At 38.2% G+C, this 26,981-nt stretch overlaps 1 protein-coding gene across 1 annotated transcript; it reads left to right on the forward strand.

Moving 5' to 3' along the window:
* The first annotated feature begins 656 nt into the window (after positions 1 to 656).
* On the forward strand, positions 657 to 26,946 carry LOC121945648 (lysophosphatidylcholine acyltransferase 1). The gene is made up of 14 exons (XM_042489944.1): positions 657 to 1,105; positions 8,277 to 8,416; positions 10,014 to 10,228; positions 14,209 to 14,321; positions 14,825 to 14,885; positions 15,875 to 15,933; positions 17,771 to 17,805; positions 18,827 to 18,881; positions 19,253 to 19,335; positions 20,519 to 20,644; positions 22,546 to 22,699; positions 23,217 to 23,315; positions 24,229 to 24,370; positions 24,629 to 26,946. The coding sequence occupies exons 1-14, from the start codon at positions 983 to 985 to the stop codon at positions 24,859 to 24,861; spliced, it is 1,638 nt and encodes a 545-aa protein (XP_042345878.1). The 5' UTR covers positions 657 to 982; the 3' UTR covers positions 24,862 to 26,946.
* The last annotated feature ends 35 nt before the right edge of the window (positions 26,947 to 26,981 follow it).

The raw sequence follows: 26,981 nt of genomic DNA on the forward strand, positions 1-26,981 counted from the left end.
GACAGATAGATAGATAGATGGACAGACAGACGGAAAAATTCACAGGTATTCAATTATAGTAAAATTGTAATTTATATTATAGTTTATTGGGAATGCTTATTGTTTATATCTGCCTATATATTTGCTGTAGCAGATTATTATTATTATTATCATTATTTTACTATGCTGCGTCTGTTGTAGTGTCCTGTCAGCCTATATGAGCGAATGCCAGCACACAAAATAAAGACATCTGTTCACTAAAAAACAACACAATACTGCAAATAAATGAATGAATAAATAAATAAATAAATAAATAAATAAATAAATCGACTTTTAGTTTATAGTCCAATTAGGGTTATATTTCTGTTGAGACAGTATAGTAGGTTTTAATCCAAATGTTTTTTGTTTGTTTTGTTTTGTCTTAAAACATGTTAAACCTGTGCTTTGCAAATCTGTTTGTTTATTGTAGAGCCATTGTATTGGATTATGTAAGCCTGTTTTGTTTATGAGTTTCCTCTATTTTGTCCATGTCCAGGGCCAGTAGTAGGAAATTATTACAAATCTATGTTGCAGTCTTAAAATTACGATATTTCGGTCAACTCTGAAGGCAGCATCACACCGCTCTGAGGACAATACGAGGGATGTGCTGCGCATGCGCCCTCTCAGAGGAGCAAGATCGTGGCTCCGTTAGCATCCAGAGCTAGCGGACTGGTTGGGGAGCACGGTGTGGAGGAAGGCGTCCTGCGCACTGTAGGCAGAAAGATATCGGCGTCTTCAATTATCCCCAGCTAATCCTTGAGCAAACCATTATCCCTCCATGCTGTCCGAGAAAGGAAGATAACGGTAATAACCCCTGCACTGCCACCAAAATTAGCCACCGTGCAAGACAGATTAAGGGAAACTGCGTTTTGCGTGAGGAGTCTTCCTTTAAACCAGAATAGGTTTCCCTTTCGGAATATTGAAAAAATAGCTTCAACCTCGACCAACGTGACTTCTTGTGAGAATGAGGTTACCGACTAACAGACACTGTACGGTGGAAGGAGATGGGAAGAAGATGGACCAAGCGCCTCCGTTCAGAAACCCTTTTGTGCACGTCTTGAAATTCACCCCTCTGGAAAAGGCAAAGGTAATGTTAAAATTGTGTTTGCATGAAAACGATTCTCTTTCGTGCATGTACGTTATGAGGCTGTTTTTGTAGTTTGCAGCACATTAACACTTCAGTGCGACACAGTGGAGAGGCTGTCACCATCATTTGACTTGGTTTTTCCTGATTGCATGTAGTCAGCTGAGCTAGTGTTAGCTGGCTAACAGTAACGTTAGCAAGATACATGTTGCTTTCTCCCCTCCTGGCTTCTTGGCTTTCTAACTCGCTTTAACGTCGCTGGAAATGGCTGAGAGACTTTGTCAATTGACGTTTAGCTGTGGCAACGAAGTTTATGCCACACATGGGTGTATAACATTAAACCTCTCACACAGAAATCTGCTAACAAACCACTACAATTGAATAGCGTTACAGCTCTCTGAGCATGGCCGCCTGTCCAGGATGGGCCTAGCTTGTTGCTCTTTAACTGTTATCGTGGCTTTCAGAAAGGAGCATGTTGTGTGTTACCATCTACCAAGAGTTAATTCGGTTAAAAACGTGCCATTAGTTACACACACGGTACCGTTTTCTACCTTTCCTTGCATTTTTTCATGCTTTGTTGGTTATCACTGTGCGTCCCTCTCAACCAGCAACCAACACGTGTGGATGAGGAGGCTGGGGAAGGATGGAAATCTGACAGTCATGTTAATTTCCTCCCATCTATAACTTATTTTCCTCGGCTGTTAAGTTCACGGGCTTTTGCCATTAGTCGCTAGATAAAATTTTACAATGTTGTGTAAAAAAAAAAGAGCAGATATGCAGGCTAGCTATCCGTCATTGCTGTTAATGATCAGTTTTAGAGCTTTTAGTCTTCCCTGCAAAATTAACTTGCTCCAAGATTGCAGCCATTGGTTTTACATTTTCGAGCTTCATTGCTCAAGATTATTAAAATTTATAATTAGGATGCAGCCGACAGAGACATAACAAAACTGTAATTTAAAATGCTCCTTTACCCGATTGATATTGCATTGACAGTTAAAGTTGTCGTTTGTGCATATATTACAATATGTCGCATTATGAAGGAAACCTCAGTTCATATGTTCTAATGAGCATCATGATCTTGCTCTTTCAAACGGGGGCTGCTCTTAAATTTAGAGACACATAAGGGACCCATGTAGTTTAACTCATGTGACCTCTGAATAGCTTAAATAGTTAGGTAAGCGTGTGTGTATGTGTGTCAGCCCTGAGCCATGGGTTTACATCAATCATTGCACTGAGTAATAATGCCTGCCTGACTGAAACATACATTTATACAGCATCACAGGGATTCAGATGAGGTTTGAGAGAAGTTTTTTGTGCCCATAGGCTTAAAATCATAGTAGCCCACATTGACACTGAGTAAAATTGTATATTAAAAGTTCAAATAAAAATGCATTCTAAATAGTTTGATGAGTGTTCTTATCACACATAGCTCTAAGATAAACAAAACAATTATCAAATCTTGGCAAAAACAGTTTGTATTCCTTTTGTAAAGCTTCCAGATTTGAAATTGGCAGCAGCTTTCCAAAGTTGCTGTGTGATTGATGTTCAGTTGTGCCCGTGTTGTATTTTTTTTCTGTAAGAACAAAACAGTTTAACTAATTCATTTCTCGTACAGACTGTTACCTACCCAAATGGTTACCATATAGATAACTACATAGATTATAATGGACAGTGTTAAAAACATTGTGGAATTGGGAAACAGCTGTGAAGTATTTTCAGTAACAGAGTTCAGTCCAATGGGAGAGCCTAAGTTTAATGAATGGCGCTACTCTGGGATAGCAGGCATAAGCAAGTATCTGGTTACAAGTGAGAATGGTGACCTAGGGAAGTGCACACGTTCCTTTGGGCTGTTTTGATAGAACACATAAAGGTGGAGTTACAGGTGGATGAAAGCCAAGGGAAAAGGCAGACTGTGTTTTTTTTGTTTTTTAAATGCAACCTAATAAACTCAAGCAATACAGCAATCAACTGATTACAAAATCTTCTGCTCTGGAAGCTTGTTTACCACACTTGATTATGTGCAATTTACAGTAACAATTGCAGAATAAGTAATTTTGACAACTGTGCCAAAAATAAATGGCCAAATGTTACACATGGCTCCCTCATTTTCCCCTGCAGTTGCATTTAATTGTCATGTTCTTGGTAACTGAGCTTTTTTTCAGCACTACACACACATCTGTTGTAACTTTGAATTAAAGACATTTTAAACTTCTTTCTTGTAAACACTAAGGGCTGTAGCAAAAGTGGGTCATGACATGATGGAAATGAGTTTCCTAGTTGTTCTGATGTAACTAAGAACAACTGTTTCCAGCATGTTGCTGTGGTCTTGCTTTCGCATCCGCAGCAACATGAGGAAGACACAATCTGAAGTGAAACACTAAAGACTGGAGCTTAAAGTGATAGTTCTGCCCATTATTTAACTCTCCAACTGATCCCTCAGAATTCTTTTTTTATGGGTTTAATTAGAAAACAGATGGTTGTATGTGCCCCTTAAATGTTGTAAAGTTATGGTGTAAGTGACAGATTGTTACTGAATGGCATGCGATGACTCAGGATTGTTTCACCATTGTTGAAATACTTCAATGAAAGCTATGCATAGTAGGTTTTTTTGTGGTGTTGTGACGGTTGGTCGAATGGATAATATTGTCTGCACTGTATTTTGATGAACTAATGTAATTAGAGGATCCCCCATATTGTCTACCAGAAGGGATTACAGATTATCATAGGAACAGATGAGTTTTGTTGGATTAACCCATGCCATGAGAGTATGTTCGGAGTTAAGGCCCTGACACACCAAGCGGAGGGTTGGCCATCGGTCAATGATGAGCCCTTCTGTTCCCCTTGTAGTGTGTTCAGCACCGTTGGCCCTTGTTGGCCCTTGTCTGCTGTTTACAGTAGATTCAGCATGTTGAATCAGCGATTGAGACATTGGAGCCCTTCGCTGAATGAAACCACTGTTTGGCAGTTCAGTTCAACGCATTAGAAGAGAAACGGTAGTAAGGATTGTAAACAAAGGACCAAAGTCAAGAGGGTGTGAGATTGAAACAAACTTGTAAGGTAAGAATGTGTTACTTTTGGCTTTAAGCTCTTAAGCAGAAAGGTTTCCTGATAGTTTATGTTATTGTTCACTTCCACATGATAAATATGCTTTGTTCTTTCAACATCGGATTATGTTGTTAATGTGCTTACTGGCCAGCAAGTGTCAAGACAATCTTCTGGTTTCCCTTTCTGAATGCCATTACAGATCACCGCTGTCTGCTGGTATGAATGCATGCAGGTGCAGAACATACGTGCCGGTTGGTCAGTTGAAGTCTTTGTGGTGTGTTCACATGCAACTTAATGGCTGAGGAACAGGCAATGTGAGGCGATGCAACAGTTGGTTTGTTCAGCGCTAGTTTTTTAATGTCGGTTTGGTGTGTTTGGGCCTTCAGATCATAAAGCTACATTACTGCCTGTAAGCCCTGGAGGCTAATAGGCTGTACCTGAATTAAAAAGATCCTGTTTGAAACGAGCCAAACTGGCGTCGTTGCTCACAGTGAGGTGAGACTGTGCAGTAGACCCTATAACTAAGAGGAGCTTGGGACTGATTCGCTAATCTGTGACTTTGAGCTCTTTTTGAGACATAGATGTTTGCTGTTATGAAAAGAGGGCACAGGTAACGTGTGGATATGTCCGACTTACAGACATCAGTAAATTGACTCAGATTGTTGAACAACTGTGTAGACTTGCATTTTCATTAGTAGGCTACTGTATATCAGTATCTTGATCTTTCCATCCATATAAAGATGCCCTTGCAGTTTTGCGCCTTGATGAGCTAATTAATTGATCTACAAAGTTGATTATCTTAGACCTGATGCGAGAACATATTGCTGCATTTTTGTCCAGATTGTAGGTGTATCAGCAAACATTCCAGCCTAATCTAACCTTAGAGCCTAAATGTTGGAGATGTGTCAGAGGGCAATCTGCTAATGTTAAAGTTGATGAAATTCTCAGCTTAGGTTTGACCAGACTACTTTACATTCCTTGTGTGGTTCCTGGGGAACCCCACAAAGACCTAAATCTGTTTTGATCCTGCCAAAGCAGCAATGGATCAATAGCTTATTCCCACACTATATACATCAGTATTTCTGTTGATTGGCATCATAAGCGGGAAACTGATGTGTTCCTCACCAGTATTGTCATGCATATTCATCAGGATGTGTTTTGAGGCGCAGTTTGCTCAATTTAAAGCGCAAGGTTGAAAAAGTTCAATAACTCCTCCCAATATCAATTTGCATCGCTTGTCATTGAGAATTGAGAAAGGAAGGCAATCCTAAAAGGTCTCTACTATGAACTTGCCTTTTCTATTCTGTTGTATTTTTCTTTGTATTGGCCTAAGCCTTTCAAACTCATGAATGTATTACTAGTTTTTAACTCCTCACAAGGACTTGAAGCAACATGCCCACACCAGCACAAATCCTTGATTCTTATTTTCTTTTTCATTTTTTATTTTTTTCCTTTTTGACACAGTGCTGTTTTGGTCTGAGTGTCTGCTAATAGTGGAGTGACTGGCATTGATCAGTAACTGTTGTGAAGTTACTAATAATTGCCCTTTTAAGTGGATAGATGGAGGGGGGGCTATTTGCTAAATCTTTCTTTATGTGCTCCACTACCACACAGAATAACCATGCCAATGAGGTTTAGAAACTAAATACTGTACTGCAGCTTCGCCCTGACTTGTAATACACTCTTGACAGTGTGAAATATCTGCATTTTGAAAATAGAAAGCTCATACACATGTCTACTGCCAATAAAAAGGTTAGCACACAGTTCAAGCTTTCTGTCAGTTAGATATTCTTTTGCAGTTTTAGTGTGGATTTAGTCAAGAAGACATGAATGAATGAATCTTGATAGAGGGCATAATTTCTCGTCATAATTTATGTTTGTCATCAGAAAAACATTTTGTCAGATTAAAAGGAGGATAAATCGGCTACAGTATGAGTCCTGTTGGTCTGACAATGCACTCAGAATTAAAGGATACACTTGTAGTGTACTGGGAGGTCAGTGTGCGACTCCAATGAAACAGTTCCTTGTATTCACAAACAGTAGGTCTACTCTTCTAACATTTGGTTGCATATTAATGGTTAAATCTGCAGACTGGTTTCGAGCTTGCAGGGTCATCACCATCAGTGCGAACATAATAACAACAGACCAGTAACATCTGGTTTACAGTTGACTGCAATTGCTCGTTCTCATGTTGATGGTAAAACCGACAAATGGCTATGCTATGAACACAGAGTGGAGATCTACAATTTTGGAACTGCCCAAGATTTTGATACTACGAAGACCAAGTTAATTTGTACATTAACTGTATTGTTTCAATGTAGAACCTTCTTGGCAATTACAATACCAAGTTGCATCAGGCCAAATGTTGTTTTTGTTTTTCACTTTCCCTTTTAAGAATGTGACAAGCCTTTATTGCCTGAATTTAAAGATGCCTTAGTACAATGCCTGAATTCAGTCTAATTCCTAACTCTTATTCTAATTCTAAGTGACATTCATGCATTCTCATGCTTTGGGTCTGAATAAATCTTTTAACAGATGCATTATACAATGGCTCTCAAGCATTCCTGACAAGGCCCTTTTTATTATAGGGGAAAAAAGTACTAGCTGCTTGTTCTTTCTTGTGCAAAACTGTATTTACTTCGTATTTGTATGAAAAGAGAACTATGTCTGGTAGAAATGTTTAACTAATTTATGTATCTTAAGAGGAAAGTAAACAGTTGGGGGACTATGAAAAGAGGGAGAAACTAGAGTGGTGTGTCACTGCAATAACAATGGTAGGATTAGTGTGTAATGTTATTTTGTGACTCGCTGAAAACCCATAATAATGTAAACTGTGGTTATTTCAGACTAGCTGTATTTTTGGGGGATAGAAAAAAAAGTCACACCACTCTCCAGTTAGACTCAAAATTTGTTTACTGCTTTTTGTCAGTAGTTAAACAAGCAAGCTTCAAAATGATTGATTTAAATTGGCCATACTGTCAGACAAGAACTCTCCCCAGATAAGATAGGTGATAGATGCAGATAGGCCTCATGTTCTGGTTTGTTAGCAAGACAAATATTGACAGAAGATAAGTGCTGCTATCACAGAGTCATTAAAGCTGTAAAGTAAACAGTTACCATTAGACCCAAACAACACAAGGTTTTGTCAGAGCCATCTAGAATGAAGAACATGTTATATATAGCATTTACATGATGAGAATGTATACATAAATAAGAGCCATATAGTTACCTAGTAACCTCAGAGGCCATGCTGCAGGCTTGCTGCACTCTGTACTATGTAGGATGAGGAAAATCATCTTTCAGCTTCATTACACATTGAATGTTAAACTACATCCTGTTTTTATTTCTTTACACCAGATGCTTGCAGTTAATTACTTACTCACAAGTTGAAGGTACTATTGTCCTTTGATCTGCTTTTTTTTATGCGTTGAAGAAGTAATACAATCAGCTAAGTTCTTGCATCTTCCTTCCTGTGCCAACATGTCAGTCTATTTTTAGAGTATACTTTTGTGAATGTTGTGATTTTTGGCTTTTATGACAAAGCGTTTGTTGTAGAGCAAATTTAAAAAATAAAAGTTATGAAGTTGGCATCAGCAAAGGCTTAATACTGTGGACACTGAAGTTAAACTAAGACAGTAATGGTACCAAGATGACTGACAAAACATTTGGGGTGTAAATCACAAGTTTCATCATGAGACGATATTGTATTGATTCTTTGGAAAACAATAAGATATTTGCTGATATCTCGAAGTCTGCTGTGATACAGTTTTGATTCGTTTCAGGGGCCTACAATTGATATGAGATGATATTAGTCAATACTCCTAATTGTCTTTTTCTTGTGTGCTTACCTCTAGCCCGGTGGTAGGCATTAGCATTGTTTGAATGTTTAGGAAGTTGGTGTGCTTGGATGGAAAAGGTGACATAGATGTGTCATGGGAACATAAAAGAAAGTTGTATTAAAGATGATGATACATATCAATGTTACACTTTGCATTGATTATATTGGATTGTTGATCACTGAATTAATATACTGATCCAGATCTATGTGTCATTACACCCTACAGAACGTGTATTTTTGGATCTGTTTCTTTAACGCCTTTCATCCTCTCTTCTCCTCAATCTCTTGCAGATTGCATTAATGACAGTCACACTGTTCCCCATCCGTCTACTCATAGCTGCATTCATGATGCTGCTGGCTTGGCCTTTTGCCTTCCTGGCCTCAGTAGGGCGCTCAGAGACCACCGTCGAACCCCAGTGCCTCTGGAGAAGGTGGGTGCTTTGTTATGCATTTTTTGTGTCTGTCTGTTTGATGCTGAATTTTATATTTCAGGGAGGACTGTAATTCTTACAAGCAAGTAATACACCACATCAGCAACAATAGAATTTTAGGACCACTTAACCACAAAAGAAACAATTCTGCTATCAGTATGAATTGAAAATCACATGGCCTGAAGATTTTACTTCATGCATGGTTTATAACTTCAAACATTAACACTTTAGTGTAGTATTTTCAGTTTTTGTTTTTTTATATGCAATGGGCCACAGATTGATTTGTTTATTGATACATTAATTTAACAGTCTGTTTCAATAAGTCCTTTTTCATCTGTGACAAATACAGCTATGACAAGGGAGCTGAAATGTCTGATATGTACAAGCTTTAGGTTAAAAGAATCACTATTATATGTTACAAAGCTCAATTTTATTCTAAGTAATTCTTGAGCTTTTATAGTTCAGTTGTCTCAGTTTGTTTCTGTCTTGCGTGTAATGCTCCTTAATTGCATAATAGTCTGTCAGAGAAACTCAAGTTCTCCTCTTCTTAACCACTTCTTAACCACCACTGAATGGTTAATGAACATGCAGCAGGGTTTCCCACGCATTCATTCATTTATGTTGCACCACTACAGTATCAGCATGCACTGCAACATATGGATTTTTAATTTTTGAGCTGTGTTTCTCTCTTGTGCTCTCGCTCTCTTGCGCATGGCATTTTCTCTGGGCACAGACGAGGAAGCAGTGCACCAAACACACTTAAAGTAAAGCTTAATCGTTTGTTAATATTGTCAAATAGCTTTTGTGTCGTCTATGGTTTTTCCAGACCTACTTTAAATAAAATCGTCTGCATTCCCATGGAAACCCTGCAACCTGCAGTCAAGAGCTGGGTCCAACCTGTGCAGCAACAAAAAGTTTTCTTTACCTTACCACTGCAGCGGCTACTTCTCTTATCTGCTCTGATTGCTCCAACCACAAACTGATTGAAAGGAAGTCTAAAGTGTGATCATCACGCAGTTCGTTCCTCAATTCTCCACGCCACAGCTCAAAACTCAGCAAACTGCTGCTGAGAAAAAGAAGATTAATTAAGTATTCTGTCTGCATTTACAGACCACCAAAAACCTCCAAATTCAGAGAGGTGACACAGGATGAACACAAAGGGACACACACACACACACACACACACACACACACACACGCAAGCATGCACAAAGGCAAACAAAAAAAACCAAAACAAAGTCTGCTATGCAAGTTTAGCTTTTGACTTGCGTTGTAATGTCCAGTGGGGCAGAGACAGAACAGAGTCAATGAGATAATCTGCACTATTCTACACCTGGAATATAACTGTCTCACAGGGTGTTACCGGTGTTATTTCTTACTCTTAAATTCTTTTGTTTTCACTCTAGTCACAACTCACTGATCCTTTTTATTTTATAGCACAATTCATAACTCTAAGGCTAAAGAACCTTAACCATTTACTTGTCATGTCATGTCTTTGGACATACGCATCTATCAAATTTTCAGTGTTGGAAATTTTATCTCCATTTGGAGTTCAAATGAAAAGTGACCCCTCACATATGCGTGATCTTGTTTGCAGACTGGTGGACATAATTCTGAAGATCATCATGCGGGTCATGTGGTTTGCGGGGGGTTTCCATTGGATGACTGTGAAAGGACGAAGGGCGTTACCTGCAGAAGCACCCATCCTCACCCTGGCACCCCACTCATCTTACTTTGATGCCATCCCAGTCACAATGACAATGGCCTCAATTGTCATGAAGGCCGAGAGCAAGGATATACCTCTCTGGGGCAGTAAGTAACAAACCTAATCCAGGATATATTACTCTCATTGTTTTCTCCATAACTATGACCTAAATTGTGAGCAAGAGAACAGGTGTTTTAAAGACTCAAGTCTGGAAAAAGAGTGATCTCATTCTTCATGACAGCACTACAAAATCTATTTGATCAAAGTTCAGAGTCTCCATGAATAGGTATAGTTATTACCCAAACTTGTTCAGCCTCATGTGGGTTTCAGGGAAGGTTAAGCATATACATTATGCAACTTGTGTTGGGATGTGGTACTTTGTAAAGGGCAGGTCACAGCATTTCTCTGATTTGCTGCTTTGTCGGTAAGCAGAGGGGATTGCCCAATCAACTTTGCAAAGTGAAAGTCAAGTACAGCTTAGCTTATGTTCACAGCAGTGGTATGCCACAAACACTCATACAAAAATACACATACCTTGCTTTAGTTGGATCACAAGACATTTCCAAAAATAATAACATTGACTTGTCAACTCTGCATCAGGAAGTTAATTCTGTAAATCATTATGACCTTTCAACCTTCTGCATGGTTTTATGTTGTCCCAATGACATTGGTAAAACCATCCATGACACGAGGAAGCTGAAATCAGACATTCCTCTACAGTTAAATGTTTAGACTCACACTGGAAAATGAACAACAGTAACTCCCAACATCCCTTAAAGACTTAATTTTGTAGATCTCAGTATTAAAGGCTAGCCTATCAGACATGATAGCCAATCATAATGACAAATGATTTGACAAGGGATAAGAAAGCTGCTTCATTATGTCATTTAGGTGGACAGCATTAAGGCTGAAATCCTACATCAGCTTCACGGTCAGCACATTTTATTTTATTCCATATCTCTAGCTCAGTTCCTACAAATCAATTTATAATGTTAAAAATAAATGGTATCTCAAATATAATTATCCACCTGCCCTTGTTACCACTAAACTATTAAAGGAAGACTTAAGACTTAAGACTTAATTATGACTTTTATCAGCTGTTTTGTTATCACCACTGATGGACACCACCAATCCATTCAGATAGCTAACTGGAGTCACTGTCGGCGCACCAGATAATACTGACTGCTCAGTAGCAGTCAGTCGCTCACTAGTTTAACAGTAGATCCTATTAACTAGCTTGCAAGTTCAGTTACCTTGGTAGTTGCCAGGCATTTGTTCTTATGCCTCTGGCAGCAGGACATGCAGTAAATGTCCTAAGTGTGTGTGTTATTTTAGCCGTCCTTTCTCCTCCTCCTCCTCTGCTTTCTAAGTCAGTAATTAGCCACTTTGCTACCTCCAGGCCGAGTGAAGCTTGCCAAGTTTGCGCAGCCTTACTTGCTTATATTGCTGGATTGATAACTATAGTTTGGACACATTTGCTCATAGATAAATTGTCATTATTGTCAACATTATGTTTTGAGGGAACAGAAGTACACATAAAAAATGGTTACATCTTACATTTTCAGGGTTTAGTTCAAGGGTTATCCATTAATGTGTGTGTTCAACATAAGTTTGACTTCTCATGCTGGCCTTGAAGTAGGAACCAGTCACCATAGCCAAGCAAGTGAAATCCAGAATAGGCATTAAGACCTGATCAGCCACAGTGACGTGTGTAGAGTGTCTCTCAGGGTACCAGCTACAGCCCTAATCCCTTCCTGCCAGCAGACAGGCAGTTGGAATCAATTTCTTCTTCTCGTGGCCTCACTCCCTGCTTTATTTATTTCCTGTTATCCCCGGTCTCTTAAACCTGTGTTTCTTTTTGAATGGCTCTGTGTCTCAGAGCTACAGGAAACATTGCTTTTACTATTTTTTCTATTGATAAAGAGGGGACGTACAAGAAAAGGCTTCCACTAACTAATGCCCTCTGCAATTCTAATACAGACTTTTCACATCCTGTCTCTTCTGATTACAGGTCCTCTTTCATTTCCTCGTACATTGTTCCTTTGTAGTTGCGCTATGCAGATTAGTTGTGGCCGTTTTTTGTTTGTTTGGTTTTTTTAAAATATATTTTCATATCTTCCTGACATAACATTGCTGTTCAGTATATGACAACAACTAAACATGTAAAAGCTGGTCAAAGAAGACATTGCAGCTTGTATGTAACTGTCAGGCCTATAATTCTGTTTCTATGCAATTAGCCCACTTACACAAGTCTTGCTTAGTTTAAATGCTCATGGCCCATAGAATGATAAATAGATGGGAGGAACCAATGACACTTGTTGCAGTGGCGAATACCTACACATCAGCTGGCGAAACGCAGCTGATGTGTCTAATAAACTGTCTTTGTTGGTGGAAGAGGTCATCTCAAGTTAAAGTTATATAATACTCTCAAACAGGAGCTGCGGCATCTTTCTTTTTTAACCAGTCCTGCAACATAATCTTCACCACTTGCAGTCACAGTTTTTGTTAGCTCTGCTGCCTGTTTCATCAGAAGAGACTCACCTCTAATGGTGCATGCTGTGCACTGCAGTGCCTCAATACCGCATCTTCATATCAGTTTAAGAAAGAGGTGCATCTGTGTTTTTGCAGGTATTTAAGTTCAGTATTTCTAAATTCCACAGTATACCCTAATACCTTGATACTACTGAAGTCTAATGCAAATATATCTTAGTTAAGTTCTCCTCTCATAATGCACCAACTTTGTGTTAGTCACATTACTGACTGTTTGACCTTTAAAGAAGATTACCTTGGTGTAACACAATTAAGTTAATACTATGGGAAGTGAAATTGACAGAAGTGGTTTCACTTTAGTGAGAAAAGTACTATAAGGCTTCCACATTGCTCCTCGGAAAAATGAAAGTTGTATAGTTTTGAACTGACTTTTGTGAGTATGATTTTGTAAAGTTAGAAATCTGGTTGTTGCAATGGTGCGTTTGTTGTAAAAGTAAAATTTCTCAGGTAAGTACAGTTTGCTTGGGTGATAAATTGTTAATCAATATCACTATAAATCAGGTTTTTGTCATGTGTCAGTATCAATCATGCTTTTGCAAATGTGTAAAATGTCTTTGATATTAATCACTAAAGATTTAGTCTGTTGATGCTTAACCATTTTTACATTAGAGGGTCACAGTGTGAGTAAATCAACGATTTTTATGATTGATGATCATCAGCCCAGCCAGCAGTTTCAGACTCTACCACTGCTATTGGTTTTGCTGTGTCATTTATTTTGATTTGTTCGATCACCCCATTGGCCCTCAAAGCCCTGAGCATATTGTCAACATTGTAGCTGGAACTACATCACTCCTGTAATCAGAGAGGGAAGCCAGAAACTTTTCTTGCATTTGTAATCAACATGTGAGACTCATCTGACTTATGCAACCAGCATCAAGGAACGCATGATCCTGTGTTAAGTGTGATAGATGTAGCATCTAAATAAACATTTGTGGCTCATGTTTTGCCTTCATCTACAGCAGACACTGTTATCTATCCATATAACAGGCTTTTTATTCAACTGTGCTTTACAGTGACATGGATATCACATTAACACAGACGAATGTTTCAGGACAACCACAGTCTCCCACTCTTCGCTGCTTTGTATCTGTATTGCATAGTGATTTTGACTTAAGTGCTTTGTTTAAGAACACCATTAGATGGTGGTTGATGTAAAGAGGAACTATGCTGTCTTCCCTTGCTGGCTTTTTTAGCCTGTGCAATCGAGTTTGTGCTACTGGATATATCAGATTGTTTTAAACATATGATCATAATGTTAATTGCAAAAATATCTATTTCTGTTTCAGGCATTATTGATATGGCCTGTATTAAAGGGACGAAGTACAAATTTATATGTGACTGACTGCAATGTTTTAAAAATTGCAGTTTGAACTAGACATCTGAGCCCCCCCCCCCCCCACACCCCCCTTATGCATTAAATGCAGTAAATACAGATCAGTCGGAGGTGCTTTAGTTGCTGAGCTGTCAGAGGAAATAAAAAAGTGTTTCTGTATTCATTTGCATTTTCTCTTCTCTTTGTCTGCTTTCTTGCTTCTAGCTTTGATTAAGTACATCAGGCCAGTGTTTGTATCACGGTCAGACCAGGACTCCAGAAAAAAGACTGTGGAAGAGATCAAACGCAGAGCCCACTCTGGAGGGGAATGGCCTCAGGTAAACTGACAGAAATTTTTGTGTACACTTGTATATGCGGTTGTGGGCACACATACAGAACAGCAGCTGATTTTAACATTAACAGACTCTATTTGGAATTTTTTTACTACATTTATGCCTAAGGGAGGACAACAGTATAATGTTAACAGTTATCTTAACCGCTTTAAAATATGACTCAGTGACCTTTATGACATAACAAATGCATTATGTTATATTTATTTTATCTGTACAAAACACCCTTGCGGTTACAGCTGTAACCCTAGTTCTCTGCTAGCATATGTGACATATGGTAGGTCCATAGTAAGATCCAGAGAAAATGCTTAAAAAAGAGATGGGCATCTGACTGCAACTTGCAGTAGGATGCAAGCTGAAACACACATTTCTGCTTTTTAATGTTGCTTTTTTAACGTAAAATGCTTTCCTTTCTGTATGGGATATTATTACTCTTTATGTATTTATTTATTTTTGGGATAATTTATGAACCATTTTGTTTTTTCCTACAGATTATGATTTTTCCAGAGGGAACATGCACCAATAGATCCTGCCTAATCACCTTTAAGCCAGGTAAAGCTCTCCCGCCATAATTTTTCTTCTTAATGAGGTTTCCTCCTGTTTTTCCTCCTCTGAAGTCATGCTGCCAGCTTACTCGTATGGATTGATATTTCATATTTAATCTAGTGGCCATAGTGACATATCATTTAAATTAAATTACTCATTGAATTAATGCCTAATTTAGCTTTAAGGGTGATGTGTGGTCTTAATTGTTGTGGAGTACAGCTGGAAATTATTGTTGGGATTCCTAAGGTTTTAATTATGATGTGAAAGTTTTAAAGGTTCTGTATTCAACATTCAGAGCATTATTGTAGCAGCAAACCACTGTGTGCTGTTTGATTTGATTTAAATTTATTTCGAACATGTAAAAAAAAGAAATAGAGAAATTATTATACAAAAGCAGACAGACAAAAAAGTCCGATTTACAGACAATGAAAAACATAAAGCAGAATAAATGGTCAAAGTACAAACTTATTTAATCCCACCCCTTCTCTTAAAGTAATTGAATTTTAATTAATCACCATCATTATTAATTTAAACCTGTACTCTCATTAAACAAACATATATGCATACAACCACATACCCAACATCATATATTTACAATTTTTTATTATGATTTACAGAAGAAAAAAATAAATATTAAGTAACCAAATAAATAAACAGCTATCCTGAGCAGAGAATACATTTATGCTACCTCTGTGTATGTTGTAATATGAGCTTCTCTGTGGTTTGTTGTGGTAGACAGCCCAGCTGTGTGTGCATGTTAGTGCATAGACATAGACAATTGGTTGTAACTCTGATTTTATTTGGCAAACTTTTAGATCACCAAACAATTAATATTTCTGCAGTTGTCACACTGGTGTTTTTGACTTTACAATTGTTTTTTTTTTTTTTTACACAAGCCATTGCTATTCTAATTTGTGTGCTCTTGTCCTTAAACCAATGTATTGTTGACGCAGATATGTCAAATTGAGATGAATCTGTCTTTTTTACTCTTGCAGGGGCCTTCATCCCAGCTGTACCAGTGCAGCCTGTGGTGATACGTTACCCTAACAAACTGGTAAGATTGTTCATGGATAAAGTAGTTACACAGCTTAGTGGCACAACTATTTTTTAAAAAATCACAATCCCATTTTTCTTATAAACAAACACTAATCAAGGACAAAAGTACTTTTGTTTATTAAACTTGGTTTAAAAAAATGACCAATAAATCTGCCTTTTACCTTCTTCTACCCTCCATTTAAATGTTATCAAAACACTTACGGTATCCCAGCTGTATCAACATATATGCATGTTGTGTGAAGTATAAATTAAAAGCAAAATTGCGGTAGTGGTAGGAGATTAAATAACGCAAATAGCCCGCGACACTAAAATGTTAGCTCTCTGTGTTGATTTTTTTTTTAGACATTTTCATGGCCCATATTGTGTGTGTCTGTATGTATACTATGCATGCCCTCTAGCCCGTTTGGCACCTTACCAGGGTCTCACTCAGTGGGTAGGTAAAGATCTTGCCGGTCACATGGTGTAAAGAAAGAGATTGCTGTTATATATAGTATCATGAAGGAGAAAATGTTCTGAGTGATGCAGAAAGAATAGCAAACTCAGCAGAATCCTACACGGTACTGTGAGATCCTCCTTCAGTCAACACTGAGTGTCGTGGTCATATTGTGTAAATATTTTGAGCTTGATTGAAGAGTTAAGCAGAACTTGTTTGTATAACTTGTCAACTTACCTTTTTGGAAATCAAAAATGCAACGCTTATGTGGGTTTGTAGTCCTCTTTAAGGCTTTGTAGTCCTAATGAGTATAGTAATTATGAAGATACAACATGCCGTGGGCATATGGGACACAGCCGCAGTGACTACATTATTTTGTTTTATTTATGAATCAATGATTTACATCTGTTTATTGAATTTATGATTCAAATTTACCTCCCCTTGTGCTTCACAAAAAGCCCAAGGCAATAATTACATAAGCTTTTACTGCGAAAGCATGCGTTTAATCTGTCCTAGGTGCTATGATGAGTTTGTCAACTAAACTCATTTGTGCCAGACATTCTTTGCAGAGTGATGGACGTTTGATTCAGTGGACACCTACTGCCAGTCTAAAGAGGCTGATTTAGTTGACGTCATTTAAATCAGGTTATGAGAAGGAATCAGTGAAGCGTGCGGAGACACTTTCTGAAAGCTTCACTGGGAATCTGGCTAATCATGATGTGACTCAGAAGGCAAATCCAATGCATGGCTCGGGCTTGTTGTTTATGAGTCTGTGGAAAACCAACCGAGGACATTGCAAAAAAGAAGTGTTTCTCTCTTATAATCTTATAAATCCAGCAAGCACTTCAGTGTTCTTCAATATCTGAGGTTACTTGCAGACATCACAAATGTGTTTGCAGAACTTAAAGTTTTCCACTCCTTAAACTGTGGTTAGGCTATTGTAATCTTTTGAGTCTCATGGTTGACACATATCTTGAGTTTTAAAAAAGATTTTGCTGAGTCACTGTGTTCACATGCGTTTTAGTAACACTAGTATCCACCACTTTTTGCAGTTATCTGATTTCAGAAATGTCGATTTAAATGGGAAGTTAAAACCTGGTTAACCCAAGTACATTTCTGTTAATGTCTTCCTCATGCCTTCTTCACATCTTCTCATCATTACCTCTCCACAGTTTGTTGTGTGATAGTTATATGGATTAAATGAAGCTTTAAGGAATCGGCCCTACACCTGATTACAGACTAATCTGTTATTTGGTCACCAAATAAGGATAAAATGTTTAGTGGGAGAACAGCTGCAGGAAGGAGTTTAAAAATTGGTCTTGAAATGCATCCAACAAATATTTTGTATTATCATGTAATACATGTTTTTCTAATAATATATTTGCTTCATATATTTTTGCAGGACTCGATCACATGGACGTGGCAAGGGCCTGGAGCGTAAGTACACAATTTCTTAACTTCATATATGGTGGGCTTCAGTTTCTACTTGTTTTTAAAATACAGAAGAAAATATTTATGCTTTTTAAAATTAAGATTAAAAGCTGTAAATAAATACACCTTCATGTTACTGGAATATACAGAAGTTATTGAGAGTTATTATTACAAGATCTCTAAAATTATACATAGAAAGTTTTTTTTGTTTTTGTTTAATCAAAGCTCTCATTATCATGTATCACAGTAAAGGTTATCATTTATTACATTTTAAAACTAAAGTGCTACTATTTTGGAAATGAACATTGTGGTTTGAACTGGAATCTCAGTAATGAGATCTCAGACTGGGAGCAGATTAGTTATGGCTGGAGGAAAAAGATTGCCCTTGTTATCCGTCTGTGTAGTGTCCTCAGAATACTACATCCTGTTTTGGCTCAGCTTCCTTCATTATGGTGTGTCTTTGAATGCGGTTGGCTGTCCTCCCAGCTCAGCTGAACAAAATAAGGCTATAGATTTTTTTACTAAATCTCTAAAAGACACACATAACCTTTAACATATGCACATAGAGTATAAGGTGACATTTCCTTCCAAACATGTCATAGTAAGTGTGAGAGTAATACCACATTTACATATATTTTCCTACTACTTGGAACGTGAATGCATGTTCTTACATTTTTGAAAACATAAAAATACCTTGAGCTCTCTGTCCAGATCCAAAGCTGTGAGAAACACTGCACTAAAAAATCAATGCATATTCACACTGTCATTTTTGGTTTTAAAGTAATGGTAATAATAAATAATTATGCGAAACAATTTAATTCAAATTTGCAGAAAAACATATTTCCTTGTTATTGTAAGATGGCAAAAACATTGAAGTCAACAAATTTCTGGGGGGAAAAAAAAACAACAAAAAAATCCCACCGTATATTCTTGTTGTACATACTTTTTAATTCAAATGCGCAATTGACATGGACCACAAAACACGCAGTTTGTTTATTGTTGCTGATTATGTCCTGTTATTATCTAGGTTTGAAATCTTGTGGCTGACACTCTGCCAGTTGCACAACGAGTTTGTGGTCGAGGTAAGCTTGAAATTCTCTCGCCAAACTGCATATGTTAACGTGACTGCAAGTCAGGCCCTATTTATGAACATAGGTCAGTGCACTTACCAAATTAACGTGCGCTATGTGCAAGGAAGTCATGACTGGTTTCGTCATGTCATTTATGTTTTGAAAATGTTACCTGTGCAACAGTTAAACAGCAAAGACACTACAGATTTTTTCTCCTTTCCGTGTTGTATAAATTCTTAATTTCATGCTTGGGTATACGTTTTTTTTTTCATTTTACACAAAAGAATGAGTACGTTTTTGTAAATGCATACATCCCTACAATAATCAGATCTCTTTTAATGTCTGAGATTTTTCTGATCCATCATTTCTGACTCTTTCTGCAGTTCCTTCCCATCTATACGCCCTCAGAGGAGGAGAAAAAGAACCCTGCTCTCTTTGCTATCAACGTGAGGCGCGTCATGGCTAAGTAAGTAAAAATGTGTTGTTTAAGCGATATGTGGGAGTTCATCTCGCGATTTTAAAAAAAGTCAAATTGACCAAGATAAGTCCAGCGGGGGTTCCTGTGGATCTTCAAAAGTCTGAAAAGGCATTTAATTAATTAATCTAAAAACAAGGCCTTAATTGGTTTTAAGCGGTCTTTAATCAGTTTTCAAAAGTCTTAAAAATTCTAAGACATGGGAAATAGATTTTTTTCTCTGATGTTCCATTGTACAATCCCAAAATTATTGGTAACTTATAAAAAAAAACAACTCTCACAATAACTTGACCAAAAAGTCAGATTTAATGTCACAATAAATATTTGGCCAAAATTGTCCCTAAATCTAAGTAATAGGTGTCTGTTCATGTTTTGTTTTGTTTTTTTTGCCTGAATTTTGGTTATTGTAAAATTGGTCTTAAATTTTATTACAGGTGGCACTGAAAAAAGTTTGAAAAAGTCTAAAATCCCACTGGCCTTATTCTGCAGGAGCCCTTTGTAGAATTAACAATAACTCTCAACAGTTGTTATCCACTTAAAATCAACAAACACAGTATTTGTTACTTTTGTTTTGTTTGTCCATTTAAAGAGACATACACCTTTAAAGCTCATCTCTTGTGTAGACTGTTCACCGCTCACTTATTTCACATCCTACAACATGCAAGGGAGAAAGATCTGTTATTGACCAGGGAGCAGGATGGGGCCAGGGTTTTTTGCACGTTTATCACTTTATGGCTTTGTTCTGAAAGGGGTGAAAGGCTTATGAACATTTGGATGTCCTTGATCATTTCCTCTGTGTGAGTATTAATCATGTAGAAGATCAATAATTTCATCCTGCACTGAGCATAACACCTGAACCATTATTCAAATTCTGTTCCACCCAACATCTCTATCCATGTAAACTACCATATGCAATGCTCAGGTTACACAGGCTTTGCTTGCTACCTGTGTTCTCATTCACTCCCACACTGTGTGCTTCACTACTCGATGCCAGAGATGGGAGACATAAGTTTTGCAGATGGACAAAAAAACAAAACAAAAAACTGTACGCATTGTTCTCAACATCAAAGATGCAGTATCGGCTACTACATTGGCCTTTATGAGCCTCCAGCAAAGTTTGTATTGATTTGCACATACTGATGTCCCGTCATTGTCTCCTCTGTGCCATGCTCAGAGCCCTGGGGGTACCCATCACAGACTACTCATTTGAAGACTGCCAGCTGGCCATGGCAGAAGGCCAGCTGAGACTGCCAGTCGACACCTGTCTGCTGGAGTTTGCCAAGCTCGTCAGGAGACTCGGGTGAGTCACTCAAACCTTCCAATGCGATGCTCCCATCAAAGAGAACCAAGTAAGGTGCAAAAGGGTGAGACAGGGGCAAAATACTCAGAGCAAGCCACAGGGACCCGGATTCAATTTCTGGCAGTGGTACCTCCTGCATGGTTACATTCCAGCAAACGCAACTGGTCGTGTGCACAGGTGGGAAGGCAGTTTGGGATGATGTCCTTGTCGCTTTGCTGTTGACTCCCATTGGTTGGTCAGGTGCCTGCACAGGATGGGGTCTTGAGGGAGATAGAGTCATCTCCACACATGGTTTGGTTCTGTGGTGAAAACTCTTCGGCAGGTGAAAAGAAGCAATTGGCAACAATGTGTGTATTGGTGAAGGCACATGACTTTCTCCCCGATCCAACAATTGGCAGCGACAGGGACCACTGACAGTGCAGGGGAGAGAGAGAAAAGGAGAGGAGGGGAAGAATAATAAAAGAGGAGGAAAACATGTAACTGAATTGGACAAAATACTGCAGACAATTCAATGAAATGCAGCTCAACAAACTACAGTTTAAAAAAGTGTCAGAGGAGTTGTTACAACTCAATGATAAAATCTTGAAAAACCGAACAAACAATTGCTGTGTCCCAAATTTAATATTTCTGTAAATACACTCACATGCAGTAAACTGTGAAAACCGTGTATTAACTCACATAGTGCGCACATTTTGACAGGGTTGTGTTGTCTCAAATCAAACAGCTGTTTTGAAGTTACCAAAAATTACTGTCACAAGATTTGACAGCTTTTCCTCTTCTCTGGGATTTGATGATTGGCATTCCCAAAATATGTGCTTTCTATTAGGGCTGCACCCAATTCTGGATTATGTCAGTTGAATCAGAATGGGCCATTAAATATGGGTAATTGATGCTTTTTTAAATTTTATTTTTCTTACCCCCTCATATAAAGTTTTTAATTGTGAATGGGGCTCAGTGGGATGTTCAGTGTGACAGTGGCATTCATGTGATAAAGTTAACAAGCTTGCGGTGCAAACAACAGATCACAAATTTGCAAAAAAATTTTCCGTTACTATGATGACCACAATGTTCCCAGAAGCACTGTACACAGCACACTGACTAGCAAAGAAAAACACAAAAAAACAGCTGCTCAACTTGAAGCAGTCTGTCGACTGAGGGGTCTCTGACTGATGATTCAAGTCCCCGATTTTCAGGGGGCAGCCCTATTTGCTATATCTGCTTGTTTGCTCACTTGTCCTCTGTAGTTATTTATTCATTGTTTTAAAAATAAAAGTGGTTTCATGGTCACCAGCTGATCTACTGAGTTAATGATAGCTGCCACATTTTTCAAACATGAAACTTGTGAAGCATTTGACTGCAAATCTGATACTACAGTCTTCTGCAGTGAAGATGACAAGTTAACATGCCAAATGTAATGACACCCATAAATTGTAAAAATGCCAGTGCCTGATGAAAAAAGTGCTGCATAGTGTTACTATTTGCAGTACCAAATTATAAAAAAATTCTACCAATAAACAAACTGTTGGCTTGTATCTGATAACGGTATAGTTTGAAAGTTTGAAATGTGTTTGTGGTCCAGCCTCTTCCGCTACATCAACAGACAACAGGACGACCATTGAGGGTGAGAAGTGTCCAAATTTGCATGCTGAACTTTTTGACTGTTATGAGTGCACCGTTCAGGTACACATTGTGCACTGCCCTTTGCCATACTTCTCATTGTGAACACACTTACACGCAGTGTAAGTACAGAAGTACGTAGTTTAGGACACAGGAGTTGTCTCTGCTGTACTGACTGTACTGTTTACATTCTTTTTACTCATTGTGTTTGTGACTTTTCTAAGTTTCCTGGATTATGGCCAAGTTATTAATTAACAGGAGTTTCTTCCCCTTTGCCGACCCAGGCTGAAACCCCGCAACACTGAAAAGGTTCTGCAGGACTATGGGAACAGAGCCAGGAAGCTGGAAGGTCAAAAGCTGGACTTGGATGACTTTGCTCAGTTCCTTGATGTGCCAGTGTCGGAGATGCTGCGAGACATGTTCGCTCTTTTTGATGAGGTAAAGACTGGTTAGTTTCACTCACGACTATGAGAGCTCTACAGACATCCTCAGTGGCAACCAATTAATAAAGAATTTAGTTTTATGACTGAGATTATTTCATACTTGTGCTTACTGCAAATATAGAACTGCAGTACAATTATATATATTTAGAATATATATAACTAGAGATGGGATATGCAATGGAAATTATAGCAATATAATTTTCTGTTTAGGGCACGGACAAACTACAAGCATTCAGTTAACAAAGTGCTTCTGTAAAAACACTTTTAAGACTGGGGGCTGGATTGAATACCAAATGCTTTTTTGAAACTAATCACAGCACCTTGCTTTTCATTCGGGGATGCATTTGCAGCATAGTACCCAAACAAACAATAAAGGTTTTATTGCAGCCATGTGTTTATGACCTAAACAGCAATCACCCGCAGCTACTTTTGCAAAATAAATAAATGAGTGGCCTTGCTCACATCCTCTGTCTTCATCTTTTGCAATGTTGTGTTTTTTCTCGATTACCCAGCATGAAGATAACTGCATGGATATCAGAGAATACGTGATAGCCTTATCTGTCGTATGCAGACCTGCCAAAACTCTGGAAACGATGAAATTGGCCTTCAAGGTATGTTCTTGTTTCAAGCTTTCCTCTTATCTTACCAGCAGGCAGAATAGAGTTCTCTATGCTTGCTAAGGATCAGATTGACATTTGCTACGTTAAAATGCCACTTACTGTAGGTTGCGTTTGTGTTACAGAGAAATGATATTGTTTTAACACACTAAGATGTTTACGCTGTTTTTTCCCCCCATGTTCATGGTCAGATCTCCATTTCATAACCTCAGATGAAAACTGAATTTATGCGTTATCGTTGCGACCAATCTGTTGTGACTGCACGAAAACCAAATGGCACAAGCTTGTGTCATTTTTAGGTTTTCACTTCAAGATTCAAGATTCAAAGATTCAAAGTGTTTATTGTCATATGCACAGTATGGAAACATGTTTCCCTGTACAATGAAATTCTTACTTTGCTGTCCACAGAATGCCTAACGTTTAGCAAATATAAAAGAAATAGGAAATAGAAATTAAAAAATTTACAATAGAAGAAATTTAGAAATTTACATTAGAAGTAGAAAGAACAGTGCAAATAAAACAGTACAGTGCAAATTCGAACAGTGCAATTGTGCATGTGCAAACGGAGTAGTAAACTGTCGAGGTCGTGAGTGTGAGGTAGTTGCTGTGTGGACTCCTGTCAGCAGTTTAGGAGTCTGATTGCAGTGGGAAAGAAAGAGTTGAATTGTTTATTGAAATTCTTAAAGTTGAGCAGTATCTGTGACCTTAGGACTCATGAAACCCATTGAGTACCAATTTATTATTTATAATACCATCAGTTATTTGAGAAAAATGGAATCCATTTAAAGAACATTATCACTTTCCCCATCACTTTCCCCATTAGGCATGCCAGCCCTGTCGGAGTGGCATGCCTAATGGGGAAAGTGAAAGAGATGACACCTATTTCTTCCCATTGTTTCTTCTCCAGATGTTTGAGGCCGAGGAGGACGGTGCCATCACGGAGATGGAGTTGGCAGTTATCCTGAAGACGGCTTTAGGAGTGACTCACCTCAGTGTGTCACGTCTGTTTACCGCCATCGATCCTGAAGACACGGGGAAGATCACATTTGGTGAGAGACCGAAAAAAATAAACCATCCCTGGTTCCCTGGTCAGCGATTGACCTAAATATTTCTTTATCAAATCTTTGTTTTAATGTTGCTCGGTCATCAAAGCAGTTGTCTTGTTTCTGGCCTTTTTTCAGCCTCTCAGGGGAGCAGTAGATTCACCAACCAGGCAGTTATTAGTGCAGTCTTTCTCTGGGCATTATTTTTAGGCCTTTGTCTCATGTTGTGTTTGTCTCTGGCGCCCTCCTGTGGTCTTTCCACAGATAAGTTCAGATGCTTTGTGGAGCAGCACCCAGACTTTGCTGAGGAGTACCTGTACGCAGAAAATGCAGGCCTCCAGAGCGGCCCCTGCCACAGTCACCAAACAAAGCCCAGCCCGTCTTCCCAGGACCTGCAAGGCACTGCCATCACCAAAACAGCTAATGGTATCTGCCCCGACTTCAGCCCCAATGACCGTGGCGGCACAATAGATGGACTTCTCAAGAAACACAACTAAAAGGGTTAAAAATTGTAGTGGGAGGAAACAAACACCTCTCCTGGTGAGAGCGTGTTGTGTGGGCGACAGAGGGTAGTTGTAAGTAACTTGTTTGAACAGTAAGGGACTACATTTAAGTAACCACAACTACAAAAATGAAGACGTTTACCGTACCCTTTTTTATTAGTATTGTGTCCATGAAATTTCTGATGTTATTTTCAGCCTAGTAACAAGTTTATTTTGTTATTAATTCCTTTTTTTTTGTTAATTTTTTCATAGCAAGGATCGTCAAAATGCCAAATCATGGCTGTTTCAGAAACAATGCTTGAATACTCGAAGGGCAAGCACTTCTAAAAGTTCCTGGGGCGAATTTAATTTCTTTTATTTTCTCCTCAACATAGTGCTAACTGTGCATGTTTTCAACATGAGGTAAGCAAGAAAAAAGGCAAGCCCTGGACAGTGAGGTGAACTAATTTTAAGTGTAATCAGTGTTGGATTCTCTTTTATTTGTAACTTTTATTTGTTTCCTCTCTTTAATGGTAGCTGCCTTTTTATCTGAAAGTGCAGAATGCATGGGCTCACGTTATTTTGAGCAGTTGAGGATTATTTATCTATAGAAGGGAGGCCTGGAGGTACCAGTGACAATTGTGTGACTACTTGAAGTGCTGAACTACAGTAGCCACATTTTGAGGTGAACTCAGGTCTCTGTGAATTGACAGTCATAATTGCTATGAGCCTGTTACATATACAGTGATATTTGATTTAGCTCAGGGTTCAGTGACAAAAATGAAAAATTTAACTCGTATGATGTCATCATTTTTGACGCTCACTGGGTTACGTGCATGTTTTTGTTTTTTACAACATCAGTACTCTTCTGCCCAGTCATTCCTCATTCACATTAACGTCACAGATTTCTTTCAGGTTGGCAAATTCAAGTGTCTTTTTTTTATTGTTGAAATTACACAACGTGGACCAAAAATGCATTGGGTGATTTAATGTCACCTGTCATGTTTGTACTGTCCTTTTCAGTTAGTGGTGTAACGACTGTAAAGGCCGGGTGGATTCACAATGTGTGGCCAGTGAAAGCACATTCAGTCAGGTGGCTTTGTTGGGTATTCTAAAGGTGAGGTCACACTGCTTCCCTCTCTGTCTTACACCGCTACATTGTCATTCATTCCTACCATTTTCACAGCATATCCTCAGTCTTTCTACTCCTACTGTTTAGATGTTAAAGGATGTAATAATCCGACATTGGCCCCTTGGTCAAATTTTTTTTTTTTTTTTTTTTTTTTCTAATTGTGGACAAACTGGCACACAGAATTGTCACTGATTGTGATTTGATTACTTCTCAGTTAACTGACATGCAGCCAGTGGCCATATAGTGTGTCTATAATCACAGGCTGGATGGGCCTATTATAACTATTTAATATTACAAATTTTATCTCTAATTGGGCAAACAGTGGAGCTGTTCATTAATCTTAAGTGGTTTTTAAATAATTACCCTGATTCCAAAGAAGTTCAGACGCTGTGGAAAAGGTTAATAAAAACACAATGCAATGATTTGCAGAGCCTTTTAGATGTACAGTGGGGGAAATAAGTATTCAGCATGTTTTTTTTTTCTTATTAAAACAAAGTTCCATTGCAGCTGTTCACATGAAATTTTGACCAGCCATTAGTATTACTTCAATCAATCTACACTGATTTCAGAAATATTAACATTTCAATCCATAAAAATGATGTGCAATAAAGTAGAATGACAAAGGGGAAAAAGTATTGAACACAGCAACTAAAATTTGTTGTGATTTAGAGAGTCCCTTGTTTGCAACAATGACACCAATCTCTGTGTTTCGATGGGATTTTGGACCATTCTTCCACACAGACAGTCTTAAAATCTTTAAGATTCAAGGGCGCCTGCATGTGAAACTTGAGGAAGACATGCCACTTTCAAAGCGTGAACATCCTCTGTTCCCAAATAGAGAGTGTTGTAAAGAAAAGGTGATGTAACACCGGTCCAAATTTTTTGGAACGTGCTGAAGGCATTAAATTCAGAATGTGTATATATTAACAAAATCTTTAGAGGTTATTTTTTTGAACATTAAATATCTTGTCTTTTTATTGAATACAAATTAATATATTTCAAA

The sequence above is a fragment of the Plectropomus leopardus genome, chromosome 7 (assembly GCF_008729295.1).
Source record: "Plectropomus leopardus isolate mb chromosome 7, YSFRI_Pleo_2.0, whole genome shotgun sequence".
In the NCBI taxonomy this organism is placed as follows: domain Eukaryota; kingdom Metazoa; phylum Chordata; class Actinopteri; order Perciformes; family Serranidae; genus Plectropomus; species Plectropomus leopardus.

Bases quoted from the DNA above. Each gene is read 5' to 3' on its own strand.
- LOC121945648 (XM_042489944.1), top strand. From the start codon at position 983: ATGAGGTTACCGACTAACAGACACTGTACGGTGGAAGGAGATGGGAAG. The intron at 14,886-15,874 runs GTAAAGCTCTCC...TTACTCTTGCAG, and splicing joins CCTAATCACCTTTAAGCCAG to GGGCCTTCATCCCAGCTGTA. The intron at 22,700-23,216 runs GTAAAGACTGGT...TCGATTACCCAG, and splicing joins TGTTCGCTCTTTTTGATGAG to CATGAAGATAACTGCATGGA.